This window comes from Coregonus clupeaformis, chromosome 7 (assembly GCF_020615455.1).
Source record: "Coregonus clupeaformis isolate EN_2021a chromosome 7, ASM2061545v1, whole genome shotgun sequence".
NCBI lineage: Eukaryota > Metazoa > Chordata > Actinopteri > Salmoniformes > Salmonidae > Coregonus > Coregonus clupeaformis.
In genome coordinates this window covers 27,648,855-27,667,828 of record NC_059198.1, presented here as the reverse complement: position 1 = coordinate 27,667,828, position 18,974 = coordinate 27,648,855, and the positions used below count along the sequence as shown (strand labels likewise).

The 18,974-nt window shown below is 43.3% G+C and overlaps 2 protein-coding genes across 3 annotated transcripts; one reads left to right on the top strand and one right to left on the bottom strand.

Moving 5' to 3' along the window:
• The first annotated feature begins 8,111 nt into the window (after window positions 1–8,111).
• Window positions 8,112–15,995, top strand: LOC121569105 (cell death-inducing p53-target protein 1). 2 transcript variants are annotated; one of them, XM_041879745.2, is made up of 6 exons: window positions 8,112–8,281; window positions 10,351–10,409; window positions 10,949–11,108; window positions 11,769–11,906; window positions 12,040–12,316; window positions 14,724–15,995. In XM_041879745.2, exons 3-6 carry the CDS (start codon window positions 11,024–11,026, stop codon window positions 14,833–14,835), a joined length of 612 nt encoding a protein of 203 aa, XP_041735679.1. In that variant the 5' UTR covers window positions 8,112–8,281; window positions 10,351–10,409; window positions 10,949–11,023; the 3' UTR covers window positions 14,836–15,995. The 2 variants fall into 2 exon arrangements, with proteins under 2 accessions (XP_041735679.1, XP_041735680.1); XM_041879746.2 differs by lacking the exon at window positions 8,112–8,281 and adding an exon at window positions 8,329–9,786.
• Window positions 15,996–17,472: 1,477 nt separating this feature from the next.
• LOC121569108 (DNA-directed RNA polymerase III subunit RPC10) lies at window positions 17,473–18,821 on the bottom strand. The gene is made up of 3 exons (XM_041879751.2): window positions 18,565–18,821; window positions 18,352–18,439; window positions 17,473–18,089 (listed from the first exon to the last, which is right to left on the bottom strand). Exons 1-3 carry the CDS (start codon window positions 18,673–18,675, stop codon window positions 17,962–17,964), a joined length of 327 nt encoding a protein of 108 aa, XP_041735685.1. The 5' UTR covers window positions 18,676–18,821; the 3' UTR covers window positions 17,473–17,961.
• Between the last annotated feature and the right edge of the window lie 153 nt (window positions 18,822–18,974).

The window sequence follows — 18,974 nt, the reverse complement described above, 5'->3', positions numbered from 1 at the left end:
ACGTCGGTGAATTTCAAGTCGGAAAGTCGAAGCTCTAGAAAGATGCCCGAGTTTCCGACTTGGAATTCCGAGTTGGATGACCGTTCAAAACGATTTTTCCCAGTCGGAGTTCACAGCTGTCTTGACCAAAATGAAGTCGGATGTCGGAGATTTCTAAGTTTCCAGTTCCCAGTTACAATACCTCTCGCTAAGCACTGTTAAGTCAAATACCTCTAATGCTGCGTTCAAAACAACTGGGAACTCGGAAATGTCTGACTTCTGACTTCAGTGCGTTCAAGACAACTGGGAACTCAGAAAAAACGAGCTCCGACTGGGAAAGATCTTTTGAATGGTTATCCAACTCAGAATTCCATGTCGAGAACTTGGGCCTCTTGGTGCTTTCAAGACAACTGGGAACAAAAAAATAATGAGGTCAAATAATGACGTCAGTGATCTTCAGGTCGGAAAGTCAGAGCTGTAGAAAGAGTTTCCGATTTCGAATTCCGAGTTGGATGACCGTTCAAAAAGATTTTTCCCAGTCGGAGCTCGTTTTTTCAGAGTTCCCAGTTGTCTTGAACGCACTGAAGTCAGAAGTTGGAGATTTGGTGAGGGCACTAGAAAAGTCTGCAGCACCCAGCCTCACCCTACTGGACTCGGAAATCAAATGTCTACTGTTTGCAGATAATCTGCTACTTCTTTCCCTAACTAAGGAGGGCCGACAGCAGCACCTATATATTCTGCACAGATTCTGTCAGACTTGGGCCCTGACAGTGAATCTCAGTAAGACAGAAATAATGGTGTTCCAAAAAAGGTCCAGTAGCCAGGACAACAAATACAAATTCTATCCACAATTGCCCTAGAGCAGTGGTTCCCAACCAGGGGTACTAGGACCCCTGGGGGTAACTGACCTATCCACAGGGGGTACTTGAGAATACTCATGAGACCATAGGCCTACTGGTAAAATGCAATTCCCCTCTATGGTTATGAGGTCTGGGTTCCACTCACCAACCAATAATTCACAAAATGAGACAAACACCCAATTGAGACTTTGCATGCAGCATTCTGAAAAAAGATACTTTGTGTACAACGCAAAATCACAAACAATGCATGCAGAGCCGAATTAGAACTATACCCGCTAGTTATCAAAATCCAGAAAAGAGCTGTTAAGTTCTACGAAGCAATGCCCACACATTTCACCACAAAGCCCTCATCTACAAAGAGATGAACCTACAGAAGAGTCCCCTCAGCCAGCTGGTTCTGGGGCTCTGTTCACAAACACAAATAGACCCCACAGAACCCCAGGACAGCAACACAATTAGACCCAAACAAATTGTGAGAAAGCAAAAAGATAACTATTTGACACACTGGAAAGAACAACCAAAAAATGGAGCAAATTGGAACTCTATCTGGCCCTAAACAGAGAGTACACAGTGGTAGAATCCCTGACCACTGTGACTGACCCAAAATTAAGAAAATCCTTGAATATGTACAGACACAGTGAGCATAGCCTTGCTATTGAGAGAGCCCGCCATAGGCAGACTTGGCTCGAGAGAGAAGAAGGGCTGTGTGCCCACTGCCCACAATTTTTTGGGGTGAAAACTGAGCTGCACTTCCTAACCTCCTGCCAAATGTATGACCACATTAGATACATATTTGCCACAGATCACACAGACCCACAAAGAGTTCGAAAACAAATCAAGCATTGATAAACTCCCATATCTGTTAGGCGAAATACAGCAGTGTGCAATCAAAGCAGCAAGATTCCATCCTTGTCGGCTGGCTAAGGAGTATCAGTGTCTCTGAGGGGTCTTTGGCCTGGTTTGCTAACTAACTCTCTCAAAGAGTGCAGTGTATAAAGTCAGAACATCTGCAATCCCAGCCACTGCCTGTCACCAAGGGAGTACCCCAAGGCTCGATCCTAGGCCCTACACTCTTCTCAATTTACATCAACAATATAGCTCAGGCAGTAGGAAGCTCACTCATCCATTTATATGCAGATGATACAGTCTTATACTCATCTGGCCCCTTCCCAGATTTTGTGCTAAACGCTCTACAACAAAGCTTTCTTAGTGTCCAACAAGCTTTCTCTGCCCTTAACCTTGTTCTGAACACCTCCAAAACAAAGGTCATGTGGTTTGGTAAGAATGCCCCTCTCCCAACCGGTGTGATTACTACCTCTGAGGGTTTAGAGCTTGAAGTAGTCACCTCATACAAGTATTTGGGAGTATGGCTAGACAGTACACTGCCCTTCTCTCAGCACATATTAAAGCTGCAGGCGTAAGGTTAAATCTAGACTTGGTTTCCTCTATCGTAATCGCTTCTCTTTCACCACAGCTGCCAAACTAACCCTGATTCAGATGACCATCCTACCCATGCTAGATTACGGAGACGTAAATGTATAGATCGGCAGGTAAGGGTGCTCTCGAGCGGCTAGATGTTCTTTACCATTCGGCCATCAGATTTGCCACCAATGCTCCTTATAGGACACATCACTGCACTCTATACTCCTCTGTAAACTGGTCATCTCTGTATACCCGTCGCAAGACCCACTGGTTGATGGTTATTTACAAAACCGTCTTAGGCCTCACTCCCCCCTATCTGAGATACCTGCTGCAGCCCTCTTCCTCCACGTTCTCCCGAGTGGCGCAGTGGTAGCTGTGCCACTAGAGATCCTGGTTCGAATCCAGGCTCTGTCGTAGCCGGCCGCGACCGGGAGACCCATGGGGCGGCGCACAATTGGCCCAGCGTCGTCCAGGGTAGGGGAGGGAATGGCCGGCAGGGATGTAGCTCAGTTGGTAGAGCATGGCGTTTGCAACGCCAGGGTTGTGGGTTCGATTCCCACGGGGGCCAGTATGAAAAATAAAAAATAATGTATGCACTCACTTAACTGTAAGTCGCTCTGGATAAGAGCGTCTGCTAAATGACTAAAATGTAATGTAAATGTAACATACAACACCCGTTCTGCCAGTCACATTCTGTTAAAGGTCCCCGAAGCACACACATCCCTGGGTCGCTCCTCTTTCCAGTTCGCTGAAGCTAGCGACTGGAACGAGCTGCAAAAAACACTCAAATTGGGCAGTTTTATCTCCATCTCTTCATTCAAAGACTAAATCATGGACACTCTTACTGGCTGCTTCGCGTGATGTATTGTTGTCTCTACCTTTGTGCTGTTGTCTGTGCCCAATAATGTTTGTACCATGTCTTGTGCTGCTGCCATGTTGTGTTGCTACCATGTTGTTTTCATGTTGGGTTGCTACCTTGCTGTGTTGTCGTGTGTTGCTGCCATGCTATGTATGTGTTGTCTCTCTTGTTGTGATATGTATTTGGTCCTATATTTATATTTATATATAAGTCCCCGCAGGAAGCCTTTTGCCTTTTGGTAGGCGGTCAATGTAAATAAGAATTTGTTCTTATTTAGATTGTAGGTAGGTATTGTAGTTAGGTCTTATAGGTAGTTTACTCAGGTAGTTATTGTAGGTTATTGTAGGTAATTATTGTAGGTAAGTATTGTATTCGGCGGACCCCGGCGAAGCACGAGGCTAGCTTACCCATTACTTGGACCAACAAAGCTAGCTAGCTAGCTAGCGGGTAGCTACTGGTAACTTTTAGCAACTGTGGTTAGTTGTTTCCAATGTTATTTCACGCTTAAGAGTACCTGTGATTGAGCCAGCTAGCTGCCACCATTCAGCTGTTTTTCTAACCTCATTATCCGAGGCATTAACGTTGGGTGGTTGGTAGCTGCTGTACTTAATTACAGCTACTGATTGCAGTCTGCCAGTTTGGCTTTATACATAGCTTGGGCTTTGTCGAGTAAGGCTTAAACTATGTATTTAGATTGTAGTTAGGTATTATAGGTAGGCATCGTGGGCTGTATATTATTAAGTAGTATAGGTAGGCATCGTGGGCTGTTGTGGGTAGTTGTTGTGTAGTTATTGTAGGTTACTTTTGTATTCGGGCGGTGCTGGTGTAGCACGGTTAGCTAGCTAACTCACCTCCTGGATTAGCTGGCGAGTAGCTATTAGCAACGGTAGCAACTATAAACAATATCCTTTTAGCCAGCTACATTCGTTCGCAGCGATGCCGTTTTTCAAACAAAGTCAACACAGCAGCCATTGCTAGCTAGCCAACACTACCAGCTGGCTGTACTGTAGTAGCTAAATACAATATCTTTGTGCTAGCTACCCAACGTTTAATCATTGCTGCGTTATGAAAGGTAAGCTTGGCTTCTTATATGGTGTTGAGTAAAGCTTAAACCATGTATTTAGATTGTAGGTAGGTATTGTAGTTAGGTATTATAGGTAGTTTACTCAGGTAGTTATTGTAGGTTATTGTAGGTAAGTATTGTATTCGGCGGACCCCGGCGAAGCACGAGGCTAGCTTACCCACTACTTGGACCAACAAAGCTAGCTAGCTAGCTAGCGGGTAGCTACTGGTAACTTTTAGCAACTGTGGTTAGTTGTTTCCAATGTTATTTCATGCTTAAGAGTACCTGTGATTGAGCCAGCTAGCTGCCACCATTCAGCTGTTTTTCTAACCTCATTATCCGAGGCATTAACGTTAGGTGGTTGGTAGCTGCTGTACTTAATTACAGCTACTGATAACAGTCTGCTGTAGTTTACAACAATTCTAATTTCTAAAGTGGAAGTTGGGAGAGTTTTATTCGGGTGGTTCAGTGAAACAATTATAGTTTCTGAGGTGGAAGTTGGGAGAGTTATATTTTTTTTTGGTGAGGGAGGCCTGCTCTCTCCTTTCCCAGATGTTTAGTTCATTTCATTCCGATCTTCTCTGCATTATTGTAGCCATCTGCTGCAGCCTGTCAACTATGCCTCTGCCTATCCCTGTTCTCTCCTCTTCGCACAGGCTACACAAACGCCTCACACCGCGTGGCTGCTGCCTCTCTAACCTGGTGGTCCCTGCACGCACCACACACCTGGAGTTCCAGGTCTCAGGCAGCCTCTGGAACTGCCGTTCTGCCGCCAACAAGGCTGACTTCATCCCAGCCTATGCTACCCTCCAGTCCCTCGACTTCCTGGCGCTGACGGAAACATGGATTACCACTGAAAACACTGCTACTCCTACTGCTCTCTCCTCGTCTGACCATGTGTTCTCGCATACCCCGAGAGCATCTGGTCAGAGGGGTGGTGGCACAGGAATCCTCATCTCTCCCAAGTGGTCATTCTCAATTTTTCCCCTAACCCATCTGTCTATCTCCTCATTTGAATTCCACGCTGTCACAGTCACTAGCCCATTTAAGCTTAATATCCTTGTCATCTATCGCCCTCCAGGTTCCCTTGGAGAGTTCATCAATGAGCTTGACGCCTTGATAAGTTCCTTTCCTGAGGATGGCTCACCCTTCACAGTTTTGGGGGATTTCAACCTCCCTACGTCTACATTTGACTCATTTCTCTCTGCCTCCTTCTTTCCACTCCTCTCCTCTTTTGACCTCACCCTCTCACCGTCCCCCCTACTCACAAGGCAGGCAATACGCTTGACTTCATCTTTACTAGATGTTGCTCTTCTACTAATCTCACTGCAACTCCCCTCCATGTCTCCGACCACTACTTTGTATCCTTTTCTCTCTCGCTCTCCTCCAACACTACTCACTCTGCCCCTACACAGATGGTAACGCGCTGCCACAACCTTCGCTCTCTCTCTCCCACTACTCTCTCCTCTTCCATCCTATCATCTCTTCCCTCTGCTCAATCCTTCTCCCTTCAATCTCCTGATTCTGCCTCCTCAACCCTCCTCTCCTCCCTTTATGCATCCTTTGACTCCCTGTGTCCCCTATCCTCCCGGCCGGCTCGGTCCTCCCCTCCAGCTCCGTGGCTTGATGACTCATTGCGAGCTCACAGAACAGAGCTCCGGGCAGCGGAGCGGAAATGGAAGAAAACTAAACTCCCTGCCGACCTGGCATCTTTTCACTCCCTCCTCTCTACATTTTCTTCATCTGTTTCTGCTGCTAAGGCCACTTTCTACCACTCTAAATTCCAAGCATCTGCCTCTAACCCTAGGAAGCTCTTTGCCACATTCTCCTCACTGCTGAATCCTCCCCCCTCCTCCCTCTCTGTGGATGACTTCGTCAACCACTTTGAAAAGAAGGTTGACGACATCCGATCCTCGTTTGTTAAGTCTAATGACACTGCTGGTCCTGCTCACACTGCCCTACCCTATGCTTTGACTTCTTTCTCCCCTCTCTCTCCAGATAAAATCTTGCGACTAGTGACTGCAGGCCGCCCAACAACCTGCCCGCTTGACCCCATCCCCTCCTCTCTTCTCCAGACCATCTCCGGTGACCTTCTCCCCTACCTCACCTCGCTGATCAACTCATCCTTGACCGCTGGCCATGTCCCTTCCGTCTTCAAGAGAGCGAGAGTTGCACCCCTTCTCAAAAAACCAACACTCGATCCAACTGATGTCAACAACTACAGACCAGTATCCCTTCTTTCTTTTCTTTCCAAAACTATTGAGCGTGCCGTCTTTAGCCAACTCTCTTGCTATCTCTCTCAGAATGACCTTCTTGATCCAAACCAGTCAGGTTTCAGGACTGGTCATTCAACTGAGACTGCTCTTCTCTGTGTCACGGAGGCTCTCCGCACTGCTAAAGCTAACTCTCTCTCCTCTGCTCTTGTCCTTCTAGACCTGTCTGCTGCTTTTGATACTGTGAACCATCAGATCCTCCTCTCCACCCTCTCCGAGCTGGGCATCTCCGTCCTACCTGACCGGTCGCTCCTACCAAGTGGCGTGGCGAGAAGCTGTCTCCGCACCACGTGCTCTCACCACTGGTGTCCCCCAGGGCTCAGTTCTAGGCCCTCTCCTTTTCTCCCTATACACCAAGTCACTTGGCTCTGTCATATCCTCACATGGCCTCTCCTATCATTGCTACGCTGACGATACACAACTAATTTTCTCCTTTCCCCCTTCTGATAACCAGGTGGCGAATCGCATCTCTGCATGTCTGGCCGACATATCAGTATGGATGACGGATCACCACCTCAAGCTGAACCCTGGCAAGACGGAGCTGCTCTTCCTCCCAGGGAAGGACTGCCCGTTCCATGATCTCGCCATCACGGTTGACAACTCCGTTGTGTCCTCCTCCCAGAGTGCGAAGAGCCTTGGCGTGACCCTGGACAACACCCTGTCGTTCTCCGCTAACATCAAGGCGGTGACCCGATCCTGCAGGTTCATGCTCTACAACATTCGGAGAGTACGACCCTGCCTTACACAGGAAGCGGCACAGGTCCTAATCCAGGCACTTGTCATCTCCCGTCTGGATTACTGCAACTCGCTGTTGGCTGGGCTCCCTGCCTGTGCCATTAAACCCCTACAACTCATCCAGAATGCCGCAGCCCGTCTGGTGTTCAACCTTCCCAAGTTCTCTCACGTCACCCCCTCCTCCGCACACTCCACTGGCTTCCAGTTGAAGCTCGCATCCGTTACAAGACCATGGTGCTTGCCTATGGAGCAGTGAGGGGAACGGCACCTCCGTACCTTCAGGCTCTGATCAGTCCCTACACCCAAACGAGGGCATTGCGTTCATCCACCTCTGGCCTGCTGGCTCCCCTTCCTCTGCGGAAGCATAGTTCCCGCTCAGCCCAGTCAAAACTGTTCGCTGCTCTGGCACCCCAATGGTGGAACAAGCTTCCTCACGACGCCAGGACAGCGGAGTCACTCACCACCTTCCGGAGACATTTGAAACCCCACCTCTTTAAGGAATACCTGGGATAGGATGAAGTAATCCTTCTAGCATTTTGTAAAGTGGTGAATGCACCAATTTGTAAGTCGCTCTGGATAAGAGCGTCTGCTAAATGACTTAAATGTAAATGTAAATGTTCTTAACTGACTTGCCTAGTTAAATAAAGGTTAAATAATGTAAAATTTAAAAGGCTTGTGGCCCATTGCCATGGGAAAAGGGCAACCAGTGGAGCACAAACAACATTGTAAATAGCATTTCACTTGCTTTAGCAATGCAAACACATGTTTCCCATGCCAATAAAGCCCATTTCAATTGAATTGTTTTCTGAGAATTGATTTCCTAGTTTTGAACGCTGCATCTTTGTAAAGCTTTCGTCTTCTGACCTGAAGATCACTGACGTCATGAATTGACTTCGTTTTTTCCCGAGTTCCCAGTTGTCTTGAAAGCACCACAAGAGGCGGGTGTTGAGTAGATTTCATGATAAACAGAGTAGCTAACGTTTGCTATCTAACTTGGCGGCCATCAATTGATTTCCCTACGGCCAAGCTTGGGGTATAGCTATCATCATTATTACCTAATTCTTGTGTGGAAGAGACAACAACGCATCAGGTAAATCTGTAGAGATAGTAGGAAACAATACTTGAGAGACATTATCAGCTAGCTAACGTAACGTTGGCGTAGTTAGCTATTCTCCCTTTAGTTTTAAACTGATGTTACTCAATGTGAGATAGCTAGCTACATGTTACTTCACTGTTTTTTTTTATGTGTTCCATTTTCACTGATGGAAATAATATATCTAGCTAGATAGCTAACTAGGTAGTTGAACTAGCTAGCAACTACTGACTAGCTAGGCAGACAGTTGTATAACGATAGCTAGCTGATGTAAACATCCTGTCAATCGAGGCTTCGCTCACGTCAACAAGTCCTAAATGCAGTAACGACGAGCTAGCTTAGTAAGCTAGCCATTTATTTTTGATAGAAGCTGTGTGGATGCCAAGATAGCTAGCTACATTACGTAAAGACAATGTTTGTCAGGTGGGTTGAGCGGATCATCTATGTAAATATAGCAGATCGGTAGCGAGAGGATTCAGCAAGGATGGATGAAGCTTTCTAGAAAGTTGCCTCTAACTAGAGATAACTATGCTGGTGTTGTATAAGTCATCCCCCCTGATTCAGTTCCACATTAACACAATAGTGTAGCTTTTCTTTTTTCTTTTAAGTTAAGTTATTGAAAAGTATGATGGCTCATTCATATCCTACTTCAACATAAATTGGCAATGGCACTATTTTTGTAACATCACCATCATTAATCCTCAATTACTTTGTTGCTCACTAATTGGACATCAGGGTAATGTTATAACAAATGTAGGCCTGTTTCAACTGTTTGTGATCAAATCCAACTCATCCAGACATTAAGTGCATGACTGAAGCTTCTCTGGATGCCTTCTTCTTCGATGAGGTTTACCGGCGGTTGGCATCCAATAAATGTTGCATTACCGCCTCCTACTAGACTTGAATATAACTCCCTTATACCTCAAGCCTAAGTGTTCTGTAGTCTGATTCTGAATTTCTGATGCTGTTCAAATGTACGAGGCCTAATGCTTGTTCTGTTTGATTAAACTGTAAAGTAAGCACAAACTCCTGGCCTCATCTAGGTTGCCTTGGGCAAAATATGGGTATTAACTTAGCCTAGCTCTTATAGAATTGTGGCCTACATTCAGATGCCATGCATTTGTACATTGTTATTTCTATCATACCCTGGACATTCCTGTAATTTCCCCAGTTTAATCAGTCATCACATCACACTCACTAACTAGTTGGATAGCTCTCCTCTGCCTTAGATTACCCAGTCATTTGACAGGCTTATTTTTATTGCACTGTCTGGCCAGTTGGTTTTGGAGCAGGTGGGCCAGCCTCCTAATCATCTTATGTTCAAATTAGAGACACCTGACATGCATGGTGATCTCACACAGGCCTGGTCAGCTGACCTGGGAAAGTGAAGCCTAGTAGGCCGAAGTATGGATGGCAGGTCTGGACAGCTGGTGGCATAGCAGTCCTGCTCCCTAGGCTTGTTTGTTTTCAGACTCAGTTCCAGAGGCACGTGTAGTAGTCAGGTGAGGTTTATGTTGTTGTAGAGTCTGTTAGGGAAAGTGTTAGGCTAATCTGTAGCCAAGTTAATTGCGCTGCATTGCTGACATATCTAGTTTTACAGGCCTTTTAACTGTGCCAATAATATCAGCTCCTCTTGTGTCATTTGGCCAGTCAATCTCCTTTATGCTGAAGTGAATTGTAGTAAGGAGGACTATAGAGTTACATTTCTCATTGACATAGACTAAGTTGGCAATGTGCTTGTTTTATTTATAGGCTAGTGAGATTAGCTTGGGTTAGTGCTTGTGTTGTCAGGTGAATGAATTGAAGCCATAGAAATGTCATGATGCAATCGACTGTGATTAATGTGCATGCATGTGTTTGTATTTTATAATTATGATGTTGGAGGCTAAATGTTAATGCATCAATGTTTGAGTGAAGCAGGCTGTCTATAATTAACCTAGCACTTGTTAATGGCTACACACTGTCACACTGTTAGTGTTTTTCATTCGCCTGAGAAAGTAGCAATTTCCAAGTAGGACCACATGCAAGATATGCTTGTCATCTTTTCTCTTCCCTTTTTCTTGTAGACCGTTGGACCTGACAGAAGAGCTCTCTGTAGGTGGAACCTCCCCACTGTCATCAGCAGGTAATCATTAATAATGTCCCTACTCTTCGCCCTGCTGCCATAGGTTCTGTTTTTCTGTAAATATTGGTGGCTTTTAGAGGTCATTTCTGTTTGTCAGACCGCCAACTCATTCCTAAACTCCCTAATGTTTACTGTTGTGAGTGTGTTAGGATAATAAACATTATAAATGTTTATCATCTAACACACATTTAGGTGAAGGGTGGTTTGAAAGCAAATGCCATTGTTTTTGTCTTAAATCCCTGTAAATGTAATATTATTGTAGCCTCAGAGGCAGTAGCCTTAGCTTAAACTCAGCGTTATCCAGCTATGCTGTTGAATGCTGTCTGCATCCGTCATATTTAGCATACAAATTCACTTCATTGAAAAGATCTAGGGTCTACCATGACGAGTGAATACTGAGATTTTTTTTTTAGGATAAATTAATTTACTTGAATGCATCAGCAGCTGAAGTGCGAGGCAGCTGCTGTATCATGTTGCAGTGTGTGGGTATTGAACTGACTGTCAGTGAACTGATAGGCCTGTGTGTGTTCTTCCCACAGAGTGGCTGAGTGAGTCCAAGGCCCGTGGTGAGTGGAGCTCCTACCCCAGGCCCCCCATCCAAAGGTCCAGCCAGCATGTCCAGCGACCCCCCTCCTCCCTACCCTGGAGGTCCCAGCGCCCCTCTTATCGAGGAGAAGAATGGACAGCCAGTCGTTCCGGGTACAATTATTCTCTGTCTCTTAATGTGTATGCTGTGGGGGAAAAAACGTTAGTTTGGGACAAGACTACAAAAACACATTTTAAGAGACTATTTTAAGAATGGACAGAAGTCCAGGGTAGGAACCATTCACAGGCATGCCTGTGAACTTCAAAATACCATCTGGTGTCTTTGACTGGTCTGCTGCTTTGTATTTGCACTGTAGCTGACTAGCTGTAGGGTAACTGGTGTGAATTTGCATAATTGCCTCTAAATGCTTCCCATATCAGCTCTTGTGTGGCTGGTTAGAGAAAGGCAAAGAGAAACATCACCAGGGAAACTTTGAAAGTAGGCCCTGTCTGTAAACAAATCTTTCTTTGTCTGGGCTCCCCCTTCACCCCAGGTTTCCTGACAACAAAATACTTTTTTGACCAGCCAAAGGAATGCGATCAACAAAGTGTATTTGTTACAAACTGAGTAACAAATCCTTGAGAATTGGAGAGCTATGAAAAAGCACTAGTGTGGCTATTCTGGCATCAGTAACAGATGATGATGCATGTCCTCAATAATGGGCGAATGCCTTACTTGATTTAAGCCCAACATAAGTAATGTTGCTTCAATCAATCATTGGTGTGAAAGCTCACAAATAAATCCTTCTTGTTTGTCTGTGTTTTCTCTCCCAGGCTCGGCGGACCCTGTAACGACGGGTCCTCCTCAGGGGCACCCCCTGCCTCCAGACTATGGCCCTCCACCCTATGAGGCCACGCTACAGCCAGGCTTCCTGCCACCACATGTCCCAGGAGATATGCCCATGCCACATGGTAGGCAGACACTGGTCTACAGAGGAGAATGAAATAAGATGGGCGAATCTAAATGCATACTCATGATGTTTGGCATAGCACCTGCATACAGAACATAAACAGTACATACCTCCTTGCGTTTTTTACCCTACAGGTGGCTTCTACCCTCCGCCGGGTCACTTCGGCCATGCCATGCCGGGGCAGTTTGGCCCTGGGCCCATTCAATTTGGGCCTGTGGCAGGTCAGACGGCTCACACGGTGCTGGCACCCCCGGGGACAGCTACCACAGTGACCGTGCTACAGGGGGAGATGTTCCAGTCAGCACCCGTACAGACTGTGTGTCACCACTGCCAGCTGCCCATCGTCACCCGCATCAACCACAGCGTGGGCCTCATGAACGCGGTCTTCTGTCTCTTCTGCTTCTTTGTTGGGTAAGAGGAGGAATCGGTGGACTACATTGGATAGAGGTTATGTAAGGGATAATCAACGAGTGGCTATACGTTCTATGGAAAAGAACGAACGATGTGGAAGGTGTTCCATGACGCACTAGCGGAGTGGAACTGACCTTCCACGGAGTTACATTATTTTCCAGAGAACACATAGAGCCACGAGTTGATTATCCCCTTTATACCATGGCTATAATTTAACACATTTGCCGCTAGAAATGTGTTCAACATCCACTGAAGTAGCTAGCAAGTTTACTAGATACAGTGCCTTCAGAAAGTATTCTTACCCCTTGACTTATTCAACATTTTGTTGTTACAGCCTGAATTCAAAATGGATTAAATGTGTTATTTTTTTCACATCTACACATAATGCCCCATAATAACAAAGTGAAAACATGTTTTTAGAAATGTTAGCAGATTTATTGAAAATGAAATACAGAAATATTTCATATACATAAGTAATCACACCCCTGAGTCAATACTTTGTAGAAGCACCTTTGGCAGCGATTACAGCTGTGAGTCTTTCTGGGTAAGTCTCTAAGAGCTTTCCACACCTGGATTGCACGACATTTGCCCATTTTATTATTTTCAAAATTCTTCAAGCTCTGTCAAATTGGTTGTTCTTCAAGTACATTTAAGTCAAAACTGTAACTCAGCCACTCAAAAAAATTCACTGTCTTCTTGGTTAGCAACTCCAGTGTAGATTTGCCTTTTGTTTTAGGTTATTGTCCTGCTGAAAGGTGAATTCATCTCCCACTGTCTGGTGGAAAGCAGACTGAATCAGGTTTTCCTCTGGGATTTTGCCAGTGCTTAGCTCCATTCTGTTTATTTTTTATCCTGAAACTCCCCAGACCTTAACGATTACAAGAATACTCATAACATGATGCAGCCACCACTATGCTTGAAAATATGGAGAGTGGTACTCAGTAATGTGTTCTATTGGATTTGCCCCAAACAAAACACTTTGTATTCAAGAAAAAAAGTTTACTTGTTTTGCCACATTTTTTGCAGAATTACTTTAATGCCTTGTTGCAAACAGGATGCATGCTTTGGAATATTTATATTCTGTACAGGCTTCCTCCTTTTCACTCTGTCAATTAGGTTAGTATTGTGGAGTAACTGCAATGTTGTTGATCCATCCTTAGTTTTCTCCTATCACAGCCATTCAACTCTGTAACTGTTTTAATGTCACCATTGGCTTCATGGTGAAATCCCTGAGCGGTTTCCTTCCTCTCCAGCAACTGAGTTAGGAAGGACACCTGTATCTTTGTAGTGACTGGGTGTATTGATACACCATCCAAAGTGTAATTAATAAATTCACCATGCTCAAAGGGATATTCAATGGCTTCTTTTTTTTTTTTTACCCATATACCAATAGGTGCCCTTCTTTGAGAGGCATTGGAAAACCTCCCTGGTCTTTGGTTGAACCTGTGTTTTGAAATTCACGGCTCGACTGAGGGGACCTTACAATTATCTGTAGCTCAGCTGATAGAGCACGGCGCTTGTAACGCCAAGGTAGTGGTTTCGATCCCCGGGACCACCCATACACAAAAAAATAAAAATGTATGCACGCATGACTGTAAGTCGCTTTGGATAAAAGCGTCTGCTAAATGGCTTATTATTATTTATCTGAATGTGTGGGGTATAAAGATGAGGTAGTCATTCAAAAATCATGTTAAACACTATATTATTTCACACAGTGAGTCCATGCAACTTTTTATGTGACGTGTTAAGAAATATTTTACTCTTGAACTTTATTTAGTCTAGCCAAGACAAAGGGGTTGAATATTTATTGACTCAGCTTTAAATTGTTTATTAATTAGTAAAAATTTCAAAAAAACATAATTCCACTTCGACATTATGGGGTATTGTGTGTTTGTGTAGGCCAGTGACACAAAAATCTCAATTGAATCCATTTTAAATTCAGGCTGTAACACAACCAAATGTGGAAAAAGTAAAGGGGTGTAAATACTTTCTGAAGACATTGTAGCTACAGTAGTTGCTTTGGTAACCAAACAGACTTGCTAGTTTAGCTAACCAAACCATCAGTCCTGCTTGCTATTATGAAAATCGAATGCACCAATGCCAATAATGTTTTCAATTAAACTTTTGCTTTCAAAAGCAGCTCGAACATAGAATTCTACTGTGCGCCATAGGGAAATAATGTAAGCTCTAGAATGCCCTTCAAGCCAATCAGAAACGAGTATTCAACAATGCCTTAGTATAAACACAGAGTAATATACTACGGCAGGAAATATTTGATTTCAGGCCAAACACCACAGAATGAAATGAAGTGTAGCAGCGGGTTGTTAGCTATAATAAGACTATTGATTTTGGTCTGTTTTCTCTGGTGGTTTATGTTTCATCATTCTTTCTCTCTCCTATACCACAGGTGTGATCTGGGCTGCTGCTTGATTCCCTGTCTGATCGATGATCTCAAGGATGTGATACACACCTGCCCCTACTGCAAGGGCTACATCTACACATACAAGCGTATCTGCTAACCACCAACAGACAGACACGTGTATATATATATATTATGCACACATTAACTCACAGCTCCTCATGGTGGTAGTTGCAGCCTCTGTTCTTTCTCCAACATTTGCTCAGTGTGTCGTGCTTCATTTAGCCCTCCTAACTGTACCTTCACTTTCTAATGTACTTACTCTATATCAGAGTAGGCTGGTGGGAGGAGCGGTAAGAGGACAGGCTCATTGTAATGGCTGGAATGGAATCCATGGAACGTCCAACACGTTGTGTCCATGTGTTCGATTTGTTTGGTACTATTCCATTGATTCCATTCCAGCCATTACAATGAGCCTGTCCTCCTATAGCTCCTCCCACCAGCCTCCTCTACTATATATATATATATATATATTTTTTTTTCCAGACTCGCTTACATAGCTATGTACAGGCATTTAGATAAGTGCTAGATAGACACATCACACAGGACTGAACCTGATCTAAAAACAGAAACCTAGAACAGTTGAGAAAAGATGAGTTGCAGACATGGTACATCTTGCATACTTTAGAAAAATGTATTTGGTTACAGGAAGGCTTGGAATTGGATATTTTTAGGAGCGAAATGGAGGAGTAGAGAGGAAGCTCACACTTTGGGCAAGCTGTAAAAATTTGTCACTTTAATTTAATCAAAATCCTCAGCAATTGCAGGGTCAGTATTTTTTGTTTTTGTAATTATTTAATCTATTTTAATATGTTAATATTGAAGACAACGAAGGTTATGTCCACGTCTGAGACCTACTTTATGTTTATGTTCTAATCACCCTGTTTGTCCTACAACCTAAATAATGTATATCCCTTTTAAATGTTACAAGTAAATAACCATGTATCAGATTTGTCCTGACAAACTCGAGTCGGTAAAACTGAGTTTGTTAATTTATTTAGTTTGTTTGTTTTGCTCACCTGGGAGTGGTTAAGTGAGAGAAGTATCTGTTACTATCTTTTTTAATCCTCTCTGTGATTTAGATAGTCACTCGATGTCCAGGGATTTTTTGCTAGAGCTGTTACACAATAATACCATTCATGTCCATATTAATGTATTCAATTTTGATAATGAAGCAAATGTTTGCTTGCATAATGGTATTGCGAATACGCACGTTACCAGGTGAAATGTCATACATTCATAAAACCATAATTGCCATGACTTTACTGTAGTTTTTATTTATTTAAGCGGTTTGGGCTGTCATTCAGTTAACTACTTTATAGCCTTGCTTATCATTAAGACACAACTGGAAATGAGACTAGCTAGTTTTTGTAAGACTTTTGTCAGTAACTTGGACTATATGTCATATTAAGGATAATTTATATTTGGCTTTGTGTCAAATGAAGTGTCGGCGTGAACCTGATCTTTACTCATAATCCTGTACTTTCTTTCCACAATCACATCTGTCACTCTGATGTAGGGCTACATTGAGCTTCAACATTCATGCAGTCACTGAGCATGACCGTGCACATGTCAGAGGCTGAGATTTTCTAGTTGATCTATCAGTCCACAGTGATAAACAGGTTTCCTTGTATTTTTCAGCGAAGCCGACCTGGCTGGCAGAGTCCAATCTGCTCTGCTGGAGGGGCTCATTAGAATGATGAAGCGCTCTGCATATTATCACCGTAATCTTGTGCACTCGTCCTCTCTCAGGCCATATGTCCAGTCTGTGTCAAGCTGTACTGCTTGCCCACATACCGCTCTGTCCTGTCCAATCCTAAACAGATGATCCTTTCCCCGATCATGGCTGTCGGCTGATGTTCAGAGGGAATAATTAAAGTAGAGCGCATACAGTTTTTTTTCCCTCATCAGTGTTTTACTACTTTTTTTGATGGGTTACATAACTTATTTAATGATAAACAATGTCCTTCACATTCAACCTCATCTCAAATACTTTCGTTCATATTTAGCATTTCTGTGCATAAACCTGCTACATCATCTGTTCAAGCAAAGTGAAGGTCTCAAAGCTACATTCTGCTCTTTCTCTTTAGTGTTCCTTGTCTAGGTTTGATCACTATTGCTCTGATGCATGTTAGTCTGATATGCCATAGATACAGGTGTACAAAAGCAAGTTTGTCACCAAGTCTTGGCTGAAATACTGTAATCTCGAATGCAGATTCAAGTGATGTTTTCACCTGCTTCATATTATCGTGTTAGATCCAGTCCAAGTACACCAATGTATGTCTGCTTCATTTGAGTCTCATCTGTAGGATCTCTCGTCTACTCTCAATACTGACAATAACCAGCATGATTATATACAGTAAACACTGACGACAAGTGGAGTATGTCTGCATGTACATGCATTCTTATGGATACGTTTCACAGGCTGGTCTCGAACTTTGTACGCTCTTGAATCTTCTACTTGCAGTGTGAAGTGGCTTGAAGCTGTGTAAGAACATGTAGTAAAACCAGAGTTTAAGAATTGCATTTGACTTTGAACACAATGAATGCCTTTGTTGTTGGTAGCTAGTTTGGTCTGTGTTGCCCCCTCAAAAAATAAAGAATTGTATAATGTACATCTAAATGATGAGTTGGGTCATTGCTGTTGCATACAGTGCAGTTATTTTAACAAAACAAACCAGTATTTGTGATTTTTAAAATTGTATTAGTCATTTGTCAGATAGTTATACTCTTTCAATTCAAAAACAGTCCTTTTTATTTTTTATAGTATGTGAAACAAATCTAGGAGAAATAAAATAATGACCAATAATGGATTCTGGCCATTTGGCAACTCCTCAAACACATGATGTATCTAAAGCTATAATTTGGAAGTGCAATTGACTTCAGAATGTATTCATAGGAAACAACCCAGAGAAGTTAAAAACTAATCACAATGCTAATCAAAGCAAGGACATACTCTTGTGTATAAAGCACATTTGGTAGAAGTGTATATTACATCAACTCTTGCTACTTTTTCCCCAACACGCTCGGCGCCAGAGGTGTGGTCAACTAGTAGCCATGTGGTCCAGTCTGTTTGTGCTATTAGCAAACTCCTCTCTGTTTATTCAATGTTATGCCAAAGCTGTCTGGCATGACAACAGAAGAGTTGGCTACAGCACATACACTATAAAACCAGGCTAGCTGACTCAACTAGTGTTCTCAGGTAGAGATCCAATTGAACACCAGTTTAGTCTCTCCAGCGATGTCCACACTCATAATTGCAGCATTTGTAGAAGGTTGTCATCGGTTCATCTGCAGATCTTGTCTGAATCTGCATGAAGAATGCTCGGGGGTGCTCACACTTGGGACATTTTTCTAAAGAACACAAACACGAGGGTTACAGTAAATACATACTTGGCTATAAGTAAGAGTGAATATTGCCCATTAGGACCACCTGTCCTCTATAGGTCTGGTGGTGGACACAGGACAGAAGAGGTGGGGCAAATCCAATCCAGCTATGCCATCTGCCGGCCTTTGTGCTACAATCCAGCCAGCCAGTGTTCTATCATCTTAGGCAAGGGTGACCACAGAATGATTTAAATGTTAGCTAAATTATGCAGGTGATTTGGTAACTTACCTGGCGTGGAATCCACATTTTCCCAGGCTGCAGCTCCACCAAGCACATCATCAACCTCTTTCAGTTTGGGATACTTCCTGTTGTTTACCTATGGGAAAGATGGACATATTGATGTATCAATACGTTTTAAAATGATACATTGTAAGAGATAACACATGACAGATATCAATTACTTGGCTATAAGTCTAGGAATTAAGTAAAAGTCAATTTTACCTTCCTAGTTATGTTATGCACGTACGGACATGTGTTGCAGGCGAATCGATAGCATTTCTGTCCTTCCTCTACAATCAACACATTCCCACATGTTGGACAAAACAGAAGCATATTCTCTTCACTAAATTCGTCAGCACAATCACTCTTACAATGTAGCTAAGTTGATACATCTATTTCAATCATTTAGCTAAATGACGAAATTCCTGACAACGTTGTGCGAAACGTTGGTTACATCTAAAAAGGTTCGGGTAAGAAACAACATTTGATTTTGAGAAATATGCTCTTTCTTTATGGTTCTTTGTTAAAATAATTCTAATTTATATTTAAAGTAAACCATATTGTATTATATTAGCAAAAAAGCCCTAGAAATGGAGCAATGATGTTAGAAATAGCAGTATTCCTAGTCGGAA